Source organism: Triplophysa rosa, linkage group LG23, assembly GCF_024868665.1.
Source record: "Triplophysa rosa linkage group LG23, Trosa_1v2, whole genome shotgun sequence".
NCBI classification, from domain to species: domain Eukaryota; kingdom Metazoa; phylum Chordata; class Actinopteri; order Cypriniformes; family Nemacheilidae; genus Triplophysa; species Triplophysa rosa.
In genome coordinates this window covers 424,665-444,544 of record NC_079912.1, presented here as the reverse complement: position 1 = coordinate 444,544, position 19,880 = coordinate 424,665, and the positions used below count along the sequence as shown (strand labels likewise).

The 19,880-nt window shown below is 39.9% G+C and overlaps 1 protein-coding gene across 1 annotated transcript in view; it reads right to left on the bottom strand.

Moving 5' to 3' along the window:
• acvr2ba (activin A receptor type 2Ba) overlaps positions 1 to 18,097 on the bottom strand; it is a 71,730-nt gene extending 53,633 nt beyond the window's left edge. Inside the window, exon 1 of the mRNA XM_057322758.1 lies at positions 17,621 to 18,097. Coding sequence (XP_057178741.1) covers positions 17,621 to 17,672 — 52 coding nt within the window. The 5' untranslated portion in view covers positions 17,673 to 18,097. The remainder of the gene's footprint in view (positions 1 to 17,620) is intronic.
• Between the last annotated feature and the right edge of the window lie 1,783 nt (positions 18,098 to 19,880).

Below are 19,880 nucleotides of genomic sequence, written 5' to 3'. Positions count from 1 at the left end.
AAACATCAAATTTGGTTTGTTCATGCGTGTCTTGTGAGTAGTGACTAGTTGTTATATTATATTTTGTCACAACACATGAAGTTAGAGCAGTTAGGGGTTTGTTTTGGTTTTGAATTACAAAATATTAATGGCGATAAAACTGATGAGAGAATTGAGTGAATTCTTCAAAGGTCTGCACAGCAGAAAAACAAATGATTACAAAAAACCTGCTCTCGCTCTCTCTCAACACTACAGGTCACATTTACAAACAGCCCGTCACAGGGATGTTTCAGAAGGTATACAGCATGACCCCTCGTTTACACTGCCCGTGTATGCGGCGCGGAGCCACCGGAGCTGATCATTTGTTGTACCTGCAAAATCAAGAAAAAGTTGAAAACACAGAAGACAGACATACCCATACAAAACACTCCACACACACAATATGCACACGTACTAACACACATAGACACACACACATACACGCACGCACACGTTCACAGACAAGTACGCGCACACACACAGACACGCACGCACACGCACAGTGAGAGCACACATTTAGGATAAAGTAGAGAGAAGCACAGGTCAAATATAACAGACTATAAATTCCTATATGCAATATTAATTAAGTAAAACTTTAAAATTCTAAAGCAGCCCCCCCGGCCAGGCAAATAGTGCAAAAACAGTATGCAAACGGTGGCGAGGAACCCAAAACTCTAATCGAGAAAAAAAAAAGTTATTTTACCACAAGAAAGTTGGTTAAATGGATATGTTTGTCCGGAACATTGTTGCATTTATTGCTATGAGTCATGCTTTGTTCCCTTATGAAAAATATTGTTTAATTAACTATAATAATCATGTTTTTTTGTTTTAAGTGTAGTAAAACCATGGTTAATTTTAAAGGTTAAAGGGAACAAAGCATGACTCGTAGCAATAAACACAACAATATACCGGACAAACATATCCATTTAGCCAACTTTCTTATGGTAAAACCTCCAAAAATGATCATGAAAAACACGAAAAATGAAAAAGAACAACGTCGGACAGGCAAATCACGTGGTCTCGCGAATTCAGTCGCTTCGCTTTTAAGAGGCTCCTGGTGTACATTGGCACCGCATTGAGGACGGAACAAAACCTCGCCGGAGCCGTAACGTGCCACAGATGCGTGTGGTGTAAACAAGGGGTGATTCTGAACATCTGCAGATCAATAATACAACAAACAACGCGAGATAGTGTTGATTCATGTGAACTCTTCCAGCAGCACAGAGATGACCGGCAGTAACAGATGAGATTGCATCACACACCAGCGAGAGGAGGTTTATCATAAATCAAAGCTCAAGGATGGATGAGAGCACAGCGTGTTTGAGGTGAATGACCTTTCAACTCCACCGCGTCAGCTGATACTGAACACTGCATTAACATCATCTCACAGCATCCACTTCAATGCAACAAAAACAGAAAAATTATTTTGCTGATGTGACTTATTACTGAATTATACCACGGGGCTGTTGAATGCTTCATTCTGATTGGCTGACGAACGTTTGACGGGTGTGCATTATTTTTCAGTTAAACGCACACCTATGAAGTAGTTCCAGATTTGTCGACCGAATTACAGTTCCATATCACTGCGCCCAGTTTAACTTAAATGTAGCCTACTGTCCACCAGTGAATACGTATCTAACAACAGACAAAGTGACAGGCAAATTCCATTGTCTGAGAAGAAATAACTATTATTTATGGACAGCATGAACATTTGAACAACAATGGCGAGAGCACTGTACAGGACTGTTCAGACGAAAAACTAAAGCATATATCAAAGGTAACGGCAAACTACATGACATAATCATCGGGTTAAAGATAAAACACGAAGCACAAACATAACAAAAACAACATGTTAAATTCGTCTGTGGAATGGGTAAACGGGACTTAAAACACACAGCAGGAAGCTTTCTATGCCACTGCGAGAACCGCAGCTGGCGCAGAAACCTCCGTGTCACTTTTTTCTCTTAATACTTTTCTTATACGACAGGGGTGTTAAATACGACGAAAACAAATCAAATATAGATACTTGTCTTTTCACTCTCAGTGAAGCAAACGCGTGTGCACGTGCACTGTCTGTCTTCCTCTCGCTCTCGGAAAACTGCATATGCAGCTCAAGCAACGCCTTCAGATGAGATGCGTAAGAAATTAGTTCTACCAGCAAGAGCATTCCGGGACAAATACCATACAAATGTCTTGAGATAAAACATCGTAACAACGTCTTGTGGTATCGGAACAACGTCTTGTGGTGTTGTGACCGTGGTATAAGCGGAATAATTGACTCCGGTCCTTTCAATTATCGAAAGTTAATGCACACCCGAGGTGTAACGGCCACTCCGCTTCGCGTCGTGGCCGCATTACCACCTCGGGGTGTGCATTAACTTTCGATAATTGAACGGCCCGTCGTCAATTATTCCTTACATATACAGCACGTTTTATATTCATATGAAATAATAATGATATATAAATGTAGAGCAATTATATGTATTATATGAAATATATTTATTATTTTTATTGACAAAATGTTAAATGCTCTCTGGTCTGCTAAATGAATTCATGGAAACGTGTAAATGTATTATTTGTATTTGTGTGTGTTATTTGCAGTGAATGTGTGTTTAATTGAAAAATAATAATAAAAGCAGACTTAATTCTTCTGCTTTTCCAACATTATGCAGACCAAAATAAGTCTTTAACGTCACGTGTTACATGTCAGTCTAAAACATTCACCTCCATCAGGTTCAGCAGGATATAAAATCATAAACATCCCCCAGAGTCGATCATAATAACAACAAAACCACACACATCCAGGGTTTTTCCTGGCTCAAAATGAGGCGGTGCCATCCTGATCTTGTACACACACACGTAGGCCTACCGTACCTTTAAGTGGCTTAACCAAAGTGACTTTGAGTTTGACATATTAAAAGTTCTAATAAAATTAGATAAAAATGACAATTATTAAGTTATATATAACATGACCTTTATTCAACCAAACAGAAATGTTTTTTAATCAAATAAAGCTTTTTTATCATTTCAACTAACTTTTCAGCCCATGTTAATTGAATAAATTTCAAGAAATTAAATGAAACTTGCATGCAAAACAAACGAAATCCTTGGCGTTTCGAGTCAGATCCGTGGGCGTGGCTTGTTGGTTTTGACTAAATCTTTGGTGTTTCAAGTCTTACGAAACCTTTACGCTAATCCACACCCTAACCCTAACATGGTTTGACGTAAAAACACGTTTGGGTGATGACGTCAGACTCGAAACACCAAGGATTTAGTGAGAGCCGTGAAACACAGGCTGGCTCTTGTGCTGCAACTCTTTTTAGCGCCTCAGTGTGCTGATAACGAAACAGCGCCTCCACTGTGGCGTAATGTCGCAACTGCAGTTACAAACGACAGTCTGTTAAATGCACGCAGCATTTCTTGTGAAGACTCACGACATCATTTTGGCGAGAGCCTGAGGCGGCACGACATTTGACGGAGGCGACCGCCTCCAATTTCTCTATGCAGGAAAAACCCTGACATCAGTTTACATGTTTTAGTTGAAGCGGTAACATCTAAACAAGGACACCGTGCCCTTGAGCTGCAGTCCAGCAGAGGCCGAGTCAGGGTCATGAGAACTTCACACTGATAACAGAACAGTTTCATCACCTCTCATTCATCACGGGGAGCTGTGAAACTGATCTTAGAGCAGCACAAAAGAGCAGCGAGGCGGAAGGCGGGCGAGCGCGAGTCCTGTTTACTATACAACACCGATTTGGCAGCAGCGGCCACGACAGATGTTCTCCACAATCTGTGCATTGCGGTCGCTAGGCAACGGCGAATGTGGGAGTAGCGCTTTTCCTCCTCTCCGCAGACAAAGACCTTTTCAGTCAACTGCACATACACAAACACAGGGAAAATAAACACACACACGCTTAAGACATCCCCGATACAAACCAACGGCATGACAGCGTGCGCTGAAAGCGAGAGCCCGTGTGTGTGTCCGCACTCAGAACGCATCACTACCGACCCTCATCAGCATTCACAGCCAAACTCACGCGCTGCCATGGGGACATTACAGCTAATGGCAATAGCAGATGTCAGACACACAAAAGGAAGTACGTACTAAAACATGACTTCAGAACGCAGACCCTGAGAGACGCATTAGTGCATTACACAGCCAATAGAATTTTACGGTTTTAAAATCTGTTTGATGGACATCAGCTGGCTCAGATTCACCATTCTGACATTCACCAAACCTACCACACAAACCAGACCCGATTGCTGCTAGGTGCTTGCTTATTGGGATATTTATTAGTGTAAATGAATAGTGAAATAAATAGTAGTGTGTATTCCTACAGCAATGACATCACAGTGATAAACTCAAACAGTGATGCATGTGAACATTTTTAAAGGGTCGATAACAGCATCTAAGTGTTTTCTTATTAGAGAATAATGGATGAGCTTGAGTCTGTCGACAACCAGAATAGACACACAAAACAATTCTTTCATAGTCAAAGCGATTTACATGCAGGCAGAAAATGATTAGCTGTTGATCAGAGATCTCCGGCCGGATCAAATGAAAAGAGTCTGGATCTCATTTCACGTGCTCGGTCAAACACACACAGACCCCTCAAACACCACCTCCACATTCCTGCCGAGACCTCCGATCGAAATTAAAACCAGACGGAGAAAACCACGAAACAACCGAGGCCTTCTTCAAACATCAGCTTCTGTGCAGCCCGTCTGGACCAAACGAGAGGAAATCTAAACACTGTAAATCAGTCTTCAGTTTATCATGATCAATTTCTGAATACACGCAGATCATACGCACGTGTGAATGTGTAGCACAAACACACTACAAGGTGCTATTTTAAATTTTCCCAAGTTATATGTTGATGTAAGGTATAGAAACAAGTTGAAATGTATTCATTTGTCTAGATGGGTTAAAGTAATGGAATTGATCACATCATTTTTATAACCCAGCAGATTAATAATACTGATGGCAAGAGAAACACATTTTACAAACTTCATAATATCATTGGACTAATGTGAAAAAGAGCAGGAACATGTGTTCCAACTAACAGGGTGAATTATGATTTTACCATCATTATTGTTTTTTTAGTGTATTCCCACTGGTGTTCACACTGAGGCAAAACTGTTTATATTTTCAAATAAATTGTGTCAAAAACACTTAAATAAGCTTGAATGCATTTTATTACTCCACAGGGAAGAGAAAAGAAATCCCATAATGAAATATTTCAAACACATATTCTATTCCCCGAGGAAGACAGAATGATGATTATAAATACAGTTTGTTCACATATAAGGCAGCTGTCGAGAAGAAAGTGAATCACTGGATTTTAAGACGGATCCGCTGACAGAAGCCCTCAAGCTCGCTCAACGTTTCGCTGCACAACACCATCTTGAGAATTGTGGGTAATATAGAGCAGACGGCAGCAGCCAATCATTTCAAGACATTTCACCGCTTTCTTTTCTCATTCACGAGTCACTGGCCTCACGGCGGGTTACATTCTGAAACTCCGTCCTGAAGAATTCTCAAAACATGATCAACTCCCAGTGCTGAAAATCAACTTCAAAAGCACGCACGCAAGCGTTTGTATTAAATATGTGGGAGTTTTAACACTTAGCAGCAATAATTCTGCTGACAGCCGAACAGAAATATCCCAATTAGCGACTGACTTTGTGCTGTCATGACAGAAGAAAAAGCGGAGGGTCAAACAGAGAGAGAGAGAGAGAGAGAGAGAGTCAACCTGTTTACAGATGAAACACATTCAGACATTTATTTTGACACATACGATTGACCTCAAGACTTCTGGAAGAGTCATTAAAGTGAGTTCATTTACAGCAACAGTCCACAGAACACTGCTGTACTTCACATCATCTCACATATATGAACTAGGTCTCCATGGCATGTCTTTAAACAATTATTCAAACAATATTCAAAATACTGATGACATGTACTGGCTGTAAACTTACACAAAATAGTACTTCAAATCTGCTGTGAAACTTTTTCACCAAAGAAATCCACAACTTCATCCAAACACTGGGGGCCAACTAGAATTCAAATATTTATTAAATGCAAGAGAAATCTAGAAATCTATGACTTTTTAGGGATTAAAAAGAAATAAAACAGTTTTGGGCAAGTACATCAAAAATCAGTGTTGAAATAAAGTGTCCTCTCATCCTGAACGGTCAACTTGATGAAGAAAATGATTGACAGTTTGAGATGTTGGCTCTGATTTTACCATCAGTTTGACATCATTTGATTTCAACATGTAAAGAGAAGTACATAAAGTAATCTGAAATGTCATGTTGGGATGGCAATAGAGAGGCAAAAATGAAGGACTACAGTTATAATAATCACAAAACTTTAGGAACAATGTTACACATGTCTGTGAAGAAACTGCAATCTAAAATTAAAATCTGTTACATCTAGGGCTGTCAGGATTATTAAATAATCGTCTCATCGCGATTGTTTGACCTCATCGCGAAGGTTTCAGATCATCGCAATTATTGCACATCTCTATAGAAGACACTAGGGAGAGCTGTAGTGCATCTGCATATTTTATTGTATATATTGTAACCAAAGCATGGTAATACTTGTCAAATGTACCACCACAACACAATCACTTAAAAAAAAACTAAAGCATATACCATAAAAATAACCTGCAGTACAATTGAATATTATTTCAGTGTGAAAACCAGTCTACCAAAATCTCATTAACATAGAAGTAAACTTTGATTGTAGTCTTGCAAGTGAGAAAAAAACAGACTAGAAGCTTTTCTATGACTGATAGCACTTTAATGGAGGCTTCAATTCACTCCTGATCAATTTACTTCATTTACAAGTATTTGGTGGTTGTATTATTGACAGCTAAAAGCCTAAACCTCAAGTATGATGACCCAATTTTTTCTGATGTATTTCCAAGAAAAAGAACATAGTCTTATATTCAGAACAATATGGTCGTTTCAATCGCTGAATCAAAAATGTATGAGAATTAAAAGTCAAAGCTCTAAAACAGACAATTAATCCTTTATTAGACAATTAATCGTCAGCCAAATTTCATAACCGTGACAGCCCTTACATCACACAGCCCATAAACACTTTTCAAAGTGAATCTGAGACTCACAGTTACAGCAACACAAGCAAACATCACAAGAGAAGCCAAAAACCTACAATGAGACTTTTAATAACCTCAGAGACTTTGTTCTCATCACAACTCTTCATCATTAAACATTATATTCATTCATCACAGCCGCCCATTAACAACACAGACATGAGAACTTAATTACCAGCGTCTGTCTCACACACACACGGGTCTGTATCATCCCTGAATGAGTCCATTCACACACACTATGACCGGTCTCTCCAGCGTTCCCTTCACTCCAGCTGCACACTGTATTAACACACTCTTCACAACAGTCATCATATCAAGAAAAGAAACAAAGCAAATGATGACTTCTGCTATCATACACAAAAAAGGTCTGTATAAACTACACAAAAACGTGTTATTATTCTAAACCAGCAGTCCATCTAATATGTTCAATGTATGAAGATGACTAGATCTAGTCTTGCATGGACCGGCCGACTAACAGTGAACATCGACGTTCACGATGTGAACATTCAACACATTCAAAACACTAAAAAAGAGATTTAAATCCACACAAGACAGCGTAAAAACTATCGAGACGCAGAAGGGCATCTTGGGAACTCTGTTGGGAGAAGAAAGACTTGGGACTGTTTTATAACGCTGACATTTCAGTGCCTGTAAATCCCGTTCTTCACGAGAGGCGCAGTCGACGTTCTGGAAGCTCGCAGCCTGATGGAGGCACAATCAGGTCAAAGAGGAATTGATCCTTCAGGATATTCAGATGTTTGAGACAAATGAGAAGGTCATCATACATCCGGCTTATTACTGTTATCTCAACAGATCCCTCTTCCATCACACATAAAGATAGAAGAATGTGTGTGTGTGTGTCCAATCACCGCAGTTATTCATCTATAAACATTAGCGGTCTGCCACATGCAAAGAAAAATAATCATTTTTCATTGCCGTGCCTCTTCTGCAGACTATTGTAGCAATAGACACATTAGAATAGAACAGTGTAGACATAATGAAAATAAATGATATAACAGCAGGAAAAACAACACAAAAGAAGTGTCTCAACATTCTTCAAAATATCTTCTTTTGTGTTTTGCTGAAGAAACTCATACAGGTTTGACATGACATGAGGATGAATAGAAATGAGAGTTTTTATTTGTGGTGAACTGTCCCTTTAAAATTCTTGGAATGATTGCAAAAAACACAAACATCTGTCCTAATCTGCATGTTTAAATCATTTGGTGCGTGACAGTAAAAAAGTGTTTAGCAGAAGGCCGATCACAACGTTTCAACACAATCTTCTCAAAAGTATGTGTGTTCAGTCTGAAATAAATCTGAAATAAAGTTCAATGTCATGACCACTGAAGGGATAGTTGAGTCAAAAATGTAAATTCTGTCATCATTTACTCAGCCTTACCTCAGATTGCAAACCTGAATACATTTCTGAACACAAAGGAAGATATTTAGAAGAATGTCAGTACCCAAACAGATCTCATGCCCCATTGACTCTGATAGTATTTATTTACCCTACTATGGCAGTAAATGAGGGATGAGATTCTTTCAAATATCTTCCTTTGTGTTCAGCACAACAAAGAAATGTATACAGGTTTGGAACAATATAATAAAAGGGTGAGTAAATGATGACAGAATTTTCATTTAAATCCTCTTAAACCCTCCCCGCCAAATAACGCAGGCGTGTCGTAAGTTCTGTTTTGTTCCAATAGGATACGTCTCCTCTGCCGAGAGCTTTCATCACCCTCATTTGCCGGAAAAACAAGCCTCGGGTTCAGGCGCAGCCGAGGGAAGTTAGACATTAACACTAATAGCGCTGTCAATATGGATATTTCTCTTAAACAAACGCATGGATTGGCTTCAGAAGACCCTTGTTAAGACCACGGAGCCGTGTCGAGCCGTTCTTTGATGGGTGGATGTACTTTGTGGAGCTTCAAAAAATTGCCCCCCATTCACTCCCATTCTACCGCTTGGAATGGGAAAGTTTTAACTCCGACTGCATTATTCTTCAAGAAGAAAGTCATATTCAGTTAGGATGCCTTGAGGGCGAGTAAAACATGGGGACATTTTTAGGGATGTCCCGGGGGCCGATCAAGGCCTTTTTAACCTGATCGGGGTCGGCTATATTTTGCCCGATCGTTTCGTTTGGTAAAGGAGAGCGCGAGCTGTGGAAACGTGCAGCGGAACAGCCGCTTGTATGTCTGCAGCGCAAGCATTCCACTAGGCGTTAGCAACGGAGCTTCGTTCAATAATAACAATTAAATACCAAACCCTCAAAAAAGTGGAGGGATTACAGCCAGTTGACTGAGAACACAGGTCTGATTTCATCCTTCATACAGCGCTCCACCGGAGCTTTACAACAACCTTAATGACACAGATGAGAAGCATTAGCGGCTGTCCGCTAACACGACAGAGATGCTGTTTTCTCCTCAGAGTGAACCTGAAGTGTTGTGTCGTGTGTTTTAGTTTGGAGGCAGTGTTGAACGAAGCTCTGTTATTCTGTCTCATGAGGACAAACTGCAATAAAAGCATTTCAACGATACTTCATTGATAAAGAGGGCCATTTTAATGTTTCATCTAATCCTGCTTGTTGAATTAGTTGAAGAGACGAATTCGAAGTCATTATGTTTGCTACAATATGTTAGGCTATCATTTACAGTATGCTGGCGTGTTAAATAGTAATATTTTAATAACCTTAATATACCTGGAGCTAGGAAAATACAAGTATCGGATCGGGGCTCGGATCGACAGATCCTCAAAATAAAATGACTCGGATCGGATCGGGGGCACAAACAGTGTGATCGGGACATCCCTAGAAATGTTGTTTCTTGGCTGAAGTATCCCTTTAACACTGAATCTACTCTAAAACCGCCTCTTCTACAAATCAAAGTGAATTTTTACTGATGTATTTATTTTTGACCGTGTACTGCTGCATGATATTGCAAATGTGCATATTGCGATATAAACAAAATACAGAAAGCATACGGTTTACATTGCTCTAAACTTCACTTCACTGAAAAGCATTTTTACGATTCATTAAAAAATCTGTTCAAAACTGATCAGCATCGTCTCCGATTCACCTTAGTGTCTATTAAACATTACAAATAAATCTTTCATATGTACTGGAAATGACTGGAGGTGGATCAAGGCCTTCAACCTTTTCTCTTTCTCTACATCTATAGAGCCACTGGAATTTCCCTCTGCTACGGATTATGAAGTGTGATTATGAATCAAACATCATTCAAAGCAAATACATACACACAAAAATGTCTGAAGCTTTATAACATTTTTTGCGTTTAATTTTCCATATGATGTTCCGAGAATCAGAGTCTCAAGATGCATTTTGTGCTTTTAAAGTAAAGGAGGCGTTTTCTTTGCATTACGAAACACATATGTGATCCCACAAGAGCATTTGCATGTGTAAAGAAAGACGTCTGCGCGACCGTCTATAATGACCTCAAAGACCAATGACGATATGACAAGTGTTTTACATGATAATACAACCTCCAGACGAGCATCTGCAGAGTCGACATATGCCGACATATACATCACTCATCACACAATCAACCATTTCAACTCTTACAACTGTTTTATGGTATGTGACGCCGCCATCAGAAAATCATCTTTAAACACATGAAGGATTCTGTCAGGTGTCTATAAACATTTGAATTCTGGTTTACTTTAAACGGTGCAAAAACAACATCAACAAAATAAAAGTAAAGGTTAGTGAAATACATTTCATATCCCCAGTAAACAGACGTTTGTGTGGTGATGTGTGAATGAACATAGACAGCGTCTGAACGATGACAACACAAACAATCTTCTCTTTCAGTCGAGACAAAGAGAAACAACAATCTCTCCACTCCATCACCTCCAAAAACACTCGCCCGCCGTTTGGCAGACGTCCATTTGGACAACAAAAAGGGTTTTTCCTCACCCACATCGCCACGCATTCAGGTTCTCCTACAAAAATCTATTTATAGCCGCTGGCATGAAATGCAAACCACAACTCGAGCACATAACCACAGCGAACAATAACAACGATCAAGTCTGATCGCAATAAAAAAGAGAAACCGGCGGCTCTGAGGACGAGAGGCATTCTGAGGTCGGTCAGACTGAAGAAAAATCACCTCATTCACTTTAAATGTGTTTGGCTTTAAAAACCTTGTTCCAACCCCGACGGACGGAGGGATTGTGTGTGTGAGACGAGTCTGTAAGTAGGTCAGGATCCAGACTGACATGTAGAGTTTCATATATGAAGTCCTCCATCAAACATTAATAAATTGATTTAAAAAGTATAAAAGAAAACCTTGTTATTTTACATTATCGAAATATCTAACCAACCGTAAACAACGCAGAGATATTTCATTGGTTGGCTTTTCCAGCGCACATAAAAACATTTTGTAAATCAACCCGGGATTGTGTTAAGAGAGTAAACGGACAGTTTTTTGACTCTTTTTATGATGTCCGTCATGTTTTGCTCTTTGAAGATGTAAGCTCACGAGCCAGACGCCGTCTAACAATGGAATATAAACAAACCAGTGGATTGTCACGCTAAGAAAGGCCAGCGCTCTAGGAAGAAGTTTCCCATGAACCCGTGGCTGTCGGGGCCTCCTCGTGGCAGGTGGTCACGACTGGGTTTTCCATGACAAAAGCGTGACCTCCGCCACCCCACAAAACATCTCACATCTTCTCACACAGTATCGCTCCATCAATGACTGCACACTTCACTGAAATCACATCATTCAACATAAATCCCATAATAAAACACACATTCATTTAACTCTAGCAAACTCATACAACTCGACTCGTTTTATGTCCTAACTTTTCTGTCACGGTTTTTTTCTTTTCAAAACCATGTTTTTTATTATTATGTTATCGTGTTTTTATTGTGTTAGCTGTATTTTTTGAGTAATAATGTCCAAATTAAACCAGCTGCAGTTTGATTGGTATTAATTGGAATGGCACAATCAAAAAACATGATTTTTGAACAATTTATCTCATTTTGGAGCCAAACTCTTCATATAGACTTCTGAAAAAATTGCTCATGAACCATTTCAAACCGCTGATGTCTGACGACAGCTGGACGTCAAGATGGAGACGGAGAGGTCATGAGAGGAGCCTGGGAGTCAGGATTATCCACAGAACACCTCCATCTGCCCCGTTTCCATCTCAGCCACACCCGAGCCAGACTTCTGTTCATGAATCTGCTCTGTCAGGTGGAAAACAGCAACAGCTCGGACTCATAATGGACCTTAAAACACCATTTATGGTTAAATATGGCAGCTCACACGCTGCAGTTTCTTATGTTAAATGTGTGAGCTCTTGAAATTCAAATGGATTTTATTGGCTGTCAAATGGTTTATTGTTCATCGGCTGGATAAAAGTGACACCAAAAATATTGTTCCTCTTTTTACAGCTGGCTGTGAAATGTGCCCTTGGAGAAATTAAGTTTCCACATAATGTGACTTTATTAAAAATGCTACAGAAAATCTTCAAAACGAGCTCGATTTCATTTGAAATAATCACATTATCAACTTAATTTATGTCTTCGTGTGATGACGTGAACAATTTCTTGACAGTTTTCATAAAGGTCGCACCTTAAACTTTAAAGAAAGCACAAGCTCAAAACATCGCACCCACAAACCCTGAAGTTTTTCAGGACACTAACACAACATTACACCAGCTCATCACTTCTGGACGAAGATGCCGTCAGTATTCTGTGTGTCCAGCGGGCTCGCTTCACCCCTGCACCGTCACAGCATGAGACCAGAGAACAACAAATAGCCCACGGGACATATCTGAACACAGACCGGGGGGGTCACTGCAGCGGCCAGACGGGGCCCAGACCCACAACAAATGCCTTTCAAAGACAACACACGCACGCAGACATGCATGCAATCTTCACACAAGAGCTATCGATCGTGTGTTCAATGGGGTCCAACCTCCTTTCTGTGCTATTCTTCATGACAGAAAAAGAAACTTCTGTTACTAATAAAATCAGAACAGGTACACACAACTGTCATGTAGAAGGTTTAGCTTGATGTACCGTATTCCAGACATTTTTCCCTGCAAAAAGTGCATACATGTGTCTGCTAACATGTGCTCAGAAAACCAGGTCTCAATGACAACACAACACTGGCTGTCAATCGTAAACATTCACAAACCAATCATTTCATGGAGCTCTCGAGAAAACCACGATGCACGGCCGATGCACAATGAGGCCCGTGCGAGAGGTAACACCTGAGAAAAATCTGTGTTTGCGTGTGGCCTGAGCCCAGATAAGAGTTATCTGTGAGAGTAAACAAATGACACACAGAGAGAGAGAGAGAGAGAGAGAGAGAGAGAACACCATCAGAACTAACACAACGTTAACAAACCTCGTACATTAGTGTGTGTATATACCACCCACACAACAGAACATGAAGAAGATGAACTTACATCACATTCACAACTGACAGAAAACAACACGTTTATTTACTTCATCTTACTGAAGAAAGTTCGCATCATTGTCTGTAAATGTCACCTTGTGATAAACTTCAGATAACAAGGTGCTTCAAAGCTATGAACAAATACATTCTATTCAAACCGCACACAAATATTACACAATATAAACATAAAACAAGGACTTGACACGTAGCAAGATGTCAATGTAACAAACAAGAGTTCAATAAAATAAATTACAATAAATAAAGAGAACATTCACATTTAGCAGACGCTTTTATCCAAAGCGACAGACCGATTTGGATAGAACGGACAGATTATTACCAAAGGCTACGAAAAATAAAGTTCACACGTGCTGTCGAAGAAACGCTTCCATCCAAAATGATATTAACTAGAGACGCACGATACTGAATTTCCCCACAAAGAATCCGACACAAATGATCATACAGCGAGCAGAACTCTTTCAAGGCCCCAGCAACACAAACCTCACAAACTAAAGCTAGGTCTAAATGAATCAACTCCTGCAAACACTGTACAGTATATCACCTGTAAGATCAAGAAATAAACCTCTCTCTTCTGCATAGAAACAGCCCGACATGACTTTCTCCTGTGCATTACGGGTCATAAACTCAGCAGTCAAAGATCTGAACGTTATTTTGTTCATCACTCAGATTTGAGAAATGTGGAGGAGATGAGCATGAAAGCGAGGAGAGCGCTGCTCATTCATGACTTCCACGATGCTCCACATCCACAGAGAAAGTCAATTGTAATCGATCAAATGGGATCTGTACAATCAGCTCAAGTTCCTCTGTCAATGTCTATGAGTAGGGCTGTCACAATTATTAAATAACCGTCTCATCGCAACTATTTCAGATAACGACACAAGGCTGATCTGCAGTATCTGTTGCATTTTACATCTGCTGTCCTTGATCTGCACTCACTGTCACATTCAAATGACGTTTCTCCATCATTTGAGTGGTGTTTCCTTTTGTTTAACCTTTAGTTTCCAGACTTGCTGCATCTACACAGCGAGACTCTCATATCTAGTTTTAGCGCTCAAGTCTTCTGTTAAGGTCACTCTCCAGTAGGGCTGCTCGATTGTGACAAAAATCATAATCACCATTATTTCATAGACAATTAATCGTCAGCCAAATTCCATAATCGTAGGAGATTTTAAAACCTAGAGAACAACCCTCTAATCTAAACTATTAATACTAATAATAATGACGATGGTAAACATAGTGATGCTTAATTTAACAGGTAACTACAAAAAAATATGTACTGTTTCTTTAAATTCCAGCTCTTGCTTAAGGCGCCCCATCCCCCATTTCCCACAGAGCCCCCCCCACACACACACTCGCCCAGCCCCCCACCCATGTGCTGCAGGCTGCATCCATAACACAACATGCAAACAGTCATATATCCCTGCAGATCAGCCCTTCTCATCTCTGCTCCTGGAGAAGCACAGAATGTCTTTCTTTCTTTAACACTCATCATTGATCTCATCTGACCTGAGAAAAGAGACATTATACACGACCAGAGAGATTGTAAAGCACAGCTGCAGATGATTCTGGAAAGTGTTGGTCTGTGCTGGACTATACAGTGGCTGTTTTCAGCCCAGAGAGGAATTCCACCCCGCCGCTCCACAGGGCAGACCCTGTGAACACACACACACACGCACACACACGCACACACACACGCACACAGGCTTTGGTTGACTATCCCCGTGGGGACAGTCCATAGGCGTAATGTTTTTATACTGTACAAACTGTATATTCTATCCCCTATCCCTAACCCTATCCCTAAACCTAAAGATCATAGAACACTTTTTGCATTTTTAGATTTGTAAAAAATATTATTCTGTACAATTTATTAGCTTTTGTGCCCATGAGGACCTCAATTTTGGTCCCCACAGTGACATGAGTCCCCATGAGCTGGTGTGTATTCAGGTTTAGGTCCCCACCGGGATATACAAACATGAACACACACAGACACACACACACACACACACACGCACACACACACGCAGCTAAACTACATGGAAGACATCAGGAGAAACACACAGATCTCACACACAAGCAGTAGATGTGTAGGAAAGGTCGGCAGATATCAATTCTGCTCTACAGAGAGAAACAATTCAGAGTCATTTGTTTCCACCGCCTGAACTGTGTTCCACCGGCCTGCGCTGCTTTTTAAAGCACCTTTGTCTCAGCCCGGGAATCTTGGAATGTTCAATACAACACAATGGCCAAACGTCAAGTTTCACGGCCGTCTCACAGCACTGCAAAAGCATTTAATAACCCACCAAAAACATGTGTAAAAAAGAAATGGATTCAATCCATTCAATAGTTTCATGTTTATTGAAATGTGCATAATCTTGATCATCATCATGTATGATGGCACTTTACAATTTCATTTCGTATTATTTTTTATTGCCTCTTTCTCAATGGATTCTCTTTGTTTGATTCAATTAGAAAATGAAATGCCATATAATAAATAGCAACATATGAAAATTCTTTGCAGATATGTTCGTATTATTCTTTTTTATTTATTATTCTTGCTTGTGCCAAATTACCACAATTGTGTCACAATGCAACAATCATCATAATCATCATCTAAAATGTTGTATTCAATGTTATTGAATTAAAATCTATTAAGTAAAAAATTTTCAAGAGATTGTTGTACGGATTTCATATTTGTACCGCAATAAAACTAAGAGTAAAACAGCAAAATCAGTCGCTCTTTCCAAGATATTGTTTTTTTAAACGAAGAAGTATCAGACGTGAAGTGAAATGACCAGAAAGTACAACAATAAAACAGTAACTAAAACTTCTGGTGTTCAGTCTGAAATGATATTATAAAAACAATTAAAATGAGAGATATAAACTCACTTTCCCTTACGCACTTAACTTGAACTTCTTTTGTCATGTCACAATAAAACTAAAATCACAGTGAACTTCTGAAAGACAAAGCGTGCGTGTGATGTTTAAGTTCACATCTGCAGTGTTTTCTATCAGAATCACATATGAAACACAAAAGCAAAACACCAGAATAAAGGCTTTTTTCAAACAACTATCATGAAGTATAGACTCAAGTTTTCAGGCTATGAAAACAAGAACAAGTCAAACAAGAACAAGTCAGAGTTAAGACGACTTCAGGAAAACACGGAGGACAGCAGTAGCAAGACTAAACATGATTCAAATCTCATTTCTCTGACACATCGGCCGTCACTGAAGAGACAGCACATCTCACAGTGACACTGTTTATGATGAGTGTAAAATGATGTTATTGAGCTCTATAGACCCCCCCCCAAACTCACACAACACAACAAAGCATCCTAAAGCCTTCATCTGAAGAATATAGGACAGCTTACAGGTATATACAAGTCACAGTCTGAGTCGATATTAAAATACTAAATATCAAAATATTCCAAGCACAAGAGAAATCAATGACAACCAGTGCATTTTACTTATCACATATACAAGCACATAAAACCACACATACAGAATCGCAAAGAAAGCCATTTACAGAAGAATCACAGAAACGTCATCATTTGTCAGGATTCATGAATGTAACTGTGTGACTGATGATGAAATCTGAATACACAAACACACTCACTGTCCTGATATGACAGAATGTTTCTGAATGAATCTGATCACTACAACACTCATTCACATCCATAAACACTGAGAAAAGATGTTTTCCATGAATGTTATTTATCACAAGCTGATCTATTCCAAACTAACTCTGATGAATCGACACTGACAGCAGAGACTAATTAAAACAATAAAACCCATCACAACCCATGCAGAAATGATCAATCTGACGCTCATGCATGTTACGATCACACGATGAAATGCAACAATGTGACATTACATGTTAAAATGTAACATCAAATGTTGGAAACGTAACCATGTAACGGTAAATGCTCGAACTGTAACAAGGCTATTCGCCCAAAGCAAATCAGCAAACCATAAAGCAAATGTCACTTTTGTGATCAATATTTAGAGTTTTGATGAGATGTTGATTACGCGACTCACCTGCACACAAAGTTCCCAGAAGAAGTGCAAAAGTGATCCGGGAAGCGAACATATTCCTCTAAATCCTCAGAAACACTCCAGATGTTCTCCCGTTCAGTCTCTTCTGCCTCGCAAACATTTAAAACGACAAACACACGTACGTACATGCATGCATGCAAACACAGACACACACACATACACGCACGCACGCACGCACGCACGCGAGTGAGTGACCGTCGGCCTGATGTCCACTCCTCTGATCAAACTTTAACACATGGAAAATCCATCGGGAAAAGCGGATATTCCCATCCAAACGCCTGACGTGTGGATTCCAGCATTAAACCGCACGGATTATCACGCACAATCTCTCCACGCGTGGATCTTTAGCCCGTGCAGTGTGAGAACGGCTGGACGTGCTACGATTCTACCGCACACAGAACTGAACTGAGTCCAAAATGGCTTCAGCGAGCGAGCGAAACAGCCAGCAGGAAAACCGCTTTACCAGACGCACTACGGCGAAGGTCCAGCTCGTGAATATTCGTGAGGCTCGACAAGTCGCGCAGCGTGATTGGTCGGGCTCAAGTCAGGCTGATGACGTGAATAGACGCTCCCAGAAGGTTGCCAGGCGATGTCAGCACGAGCTGATAAATATTCACGAGCTCGACCGTGGCGGTAGTAGGAATGGGAATTTCGCAGCAGGGAAACCCGGATGTTGAAACACAAAGAGAGAAACGCACTGTAATGTTAAAAGCGATCAGCACATATATGTCGAAAACACACAAACTGCACATAAAGCCTGCTGCTGCGGTTTCATACAAATATGAATAACAGAAAGAAATTCTCTCACAAGAATGAAAACTGAGTGTGTAAATAATCTGATGAATTGTCATAGAAGTCGTACAATAACGTGACTGATACCGCAATTGGCTTTTCTGTACAAAATATGTTTTTTAATGTTACAACCCACAGGAAAACATACTGTAGTATATATAGTATGTACTAGTACACTGTAGGAAAATTCCTGCATACTATTTAGTTTTAAACCGTTTTACAGTTAATTAATTCACTATAGTTAATTCTACAGAATACTGTAGTTTACATTAAAATACTCATTTGGTTACACTGGTGTCAAAAAAGTCATTCTTTAAAATACCTTTCATACGTGTTGTTATTATCTAATGAACTCGTAAAAGAGAGGATTTTAGTGTATAAATGAGATGAGTCTTTTTCAAGAAAGTATACAAACTGTAACCACGTGAGAGACATTTGGCTCTTAATCATCAGCGCATCATCTGCATTAGTGCACCTGCACATTGTTCTGCAGGACTCAGACAGACTGGGCAGTTTTCTGTCCCCGCGGTTGCTTATTTCTCACGATGACAGCAGTCACATTAGAGAGGAGAGAGAGGACGCTCTTAAAACGACACCGGCTCGCTGAGATTGAGAGATGAGTGCTGTTGTAACTCGTCCAAAATTCTGCTAAGTAGGTCTGCCAACAGCACTTAGCCAAATAAAAAATATGACAACCTGAATAGAGTCATTACAATCGGCCACATGATTCAACACAAAGCCAACACTCGGGCAGAATGTTTTGGCTTGTGTAGGGAAAGGGTCTCTGATGCTAAGAGCCACAGATCTATAACACACCTGCTGTTATACTGAGCTCGTGAAAATCTGCACACGTCTCCAAATGATTTCCTCGTGTTATAGTCTCTTACTATAGTTCTGGATCATTCAAGAGCCACATGAAATCATCTCATCCTGAGGTTTGTGTTTATTCTTAGAAAAGCTTTTTTGGATCTAATTTTGTGTGAAACTACTATAAGATTATTTTATTTGAAATGATATAATCCCATGAAAAGCACGTTTTAAGCTTTTTTAACTCTTCAGGGCTGTAACTTTGAATTTTCTGACCCATCAGCTAACTGTTGTTCTAGTCAAGCTCAGTGAACAATAAGAAAATGCTGAGGACACTGCCCGCTTAAAAAGTCCTGAAAGCCACATAAAAACAGGCGTAAAACCGGTTGCCATGACAACCACGACCCTCAAGTCATTCTGGAATGAAAACCCTTCGAACTCAGCACACGGCCCTTCACGGATACGTCCCCTCGGTGCGTGCGCTCGTGCACATGAAGATTCAATTCAAGTTTGCTTATTGCTTGATTTCCAGGAGTATTCAGTGTCAACTTGTTGCGTCTCATTCGATGGAAATACACAGTACCTCCCTGATTGAGATCACTGATGAACGCTTTTTTTGTCAAATGTGTCGTTGGGTGTTCAC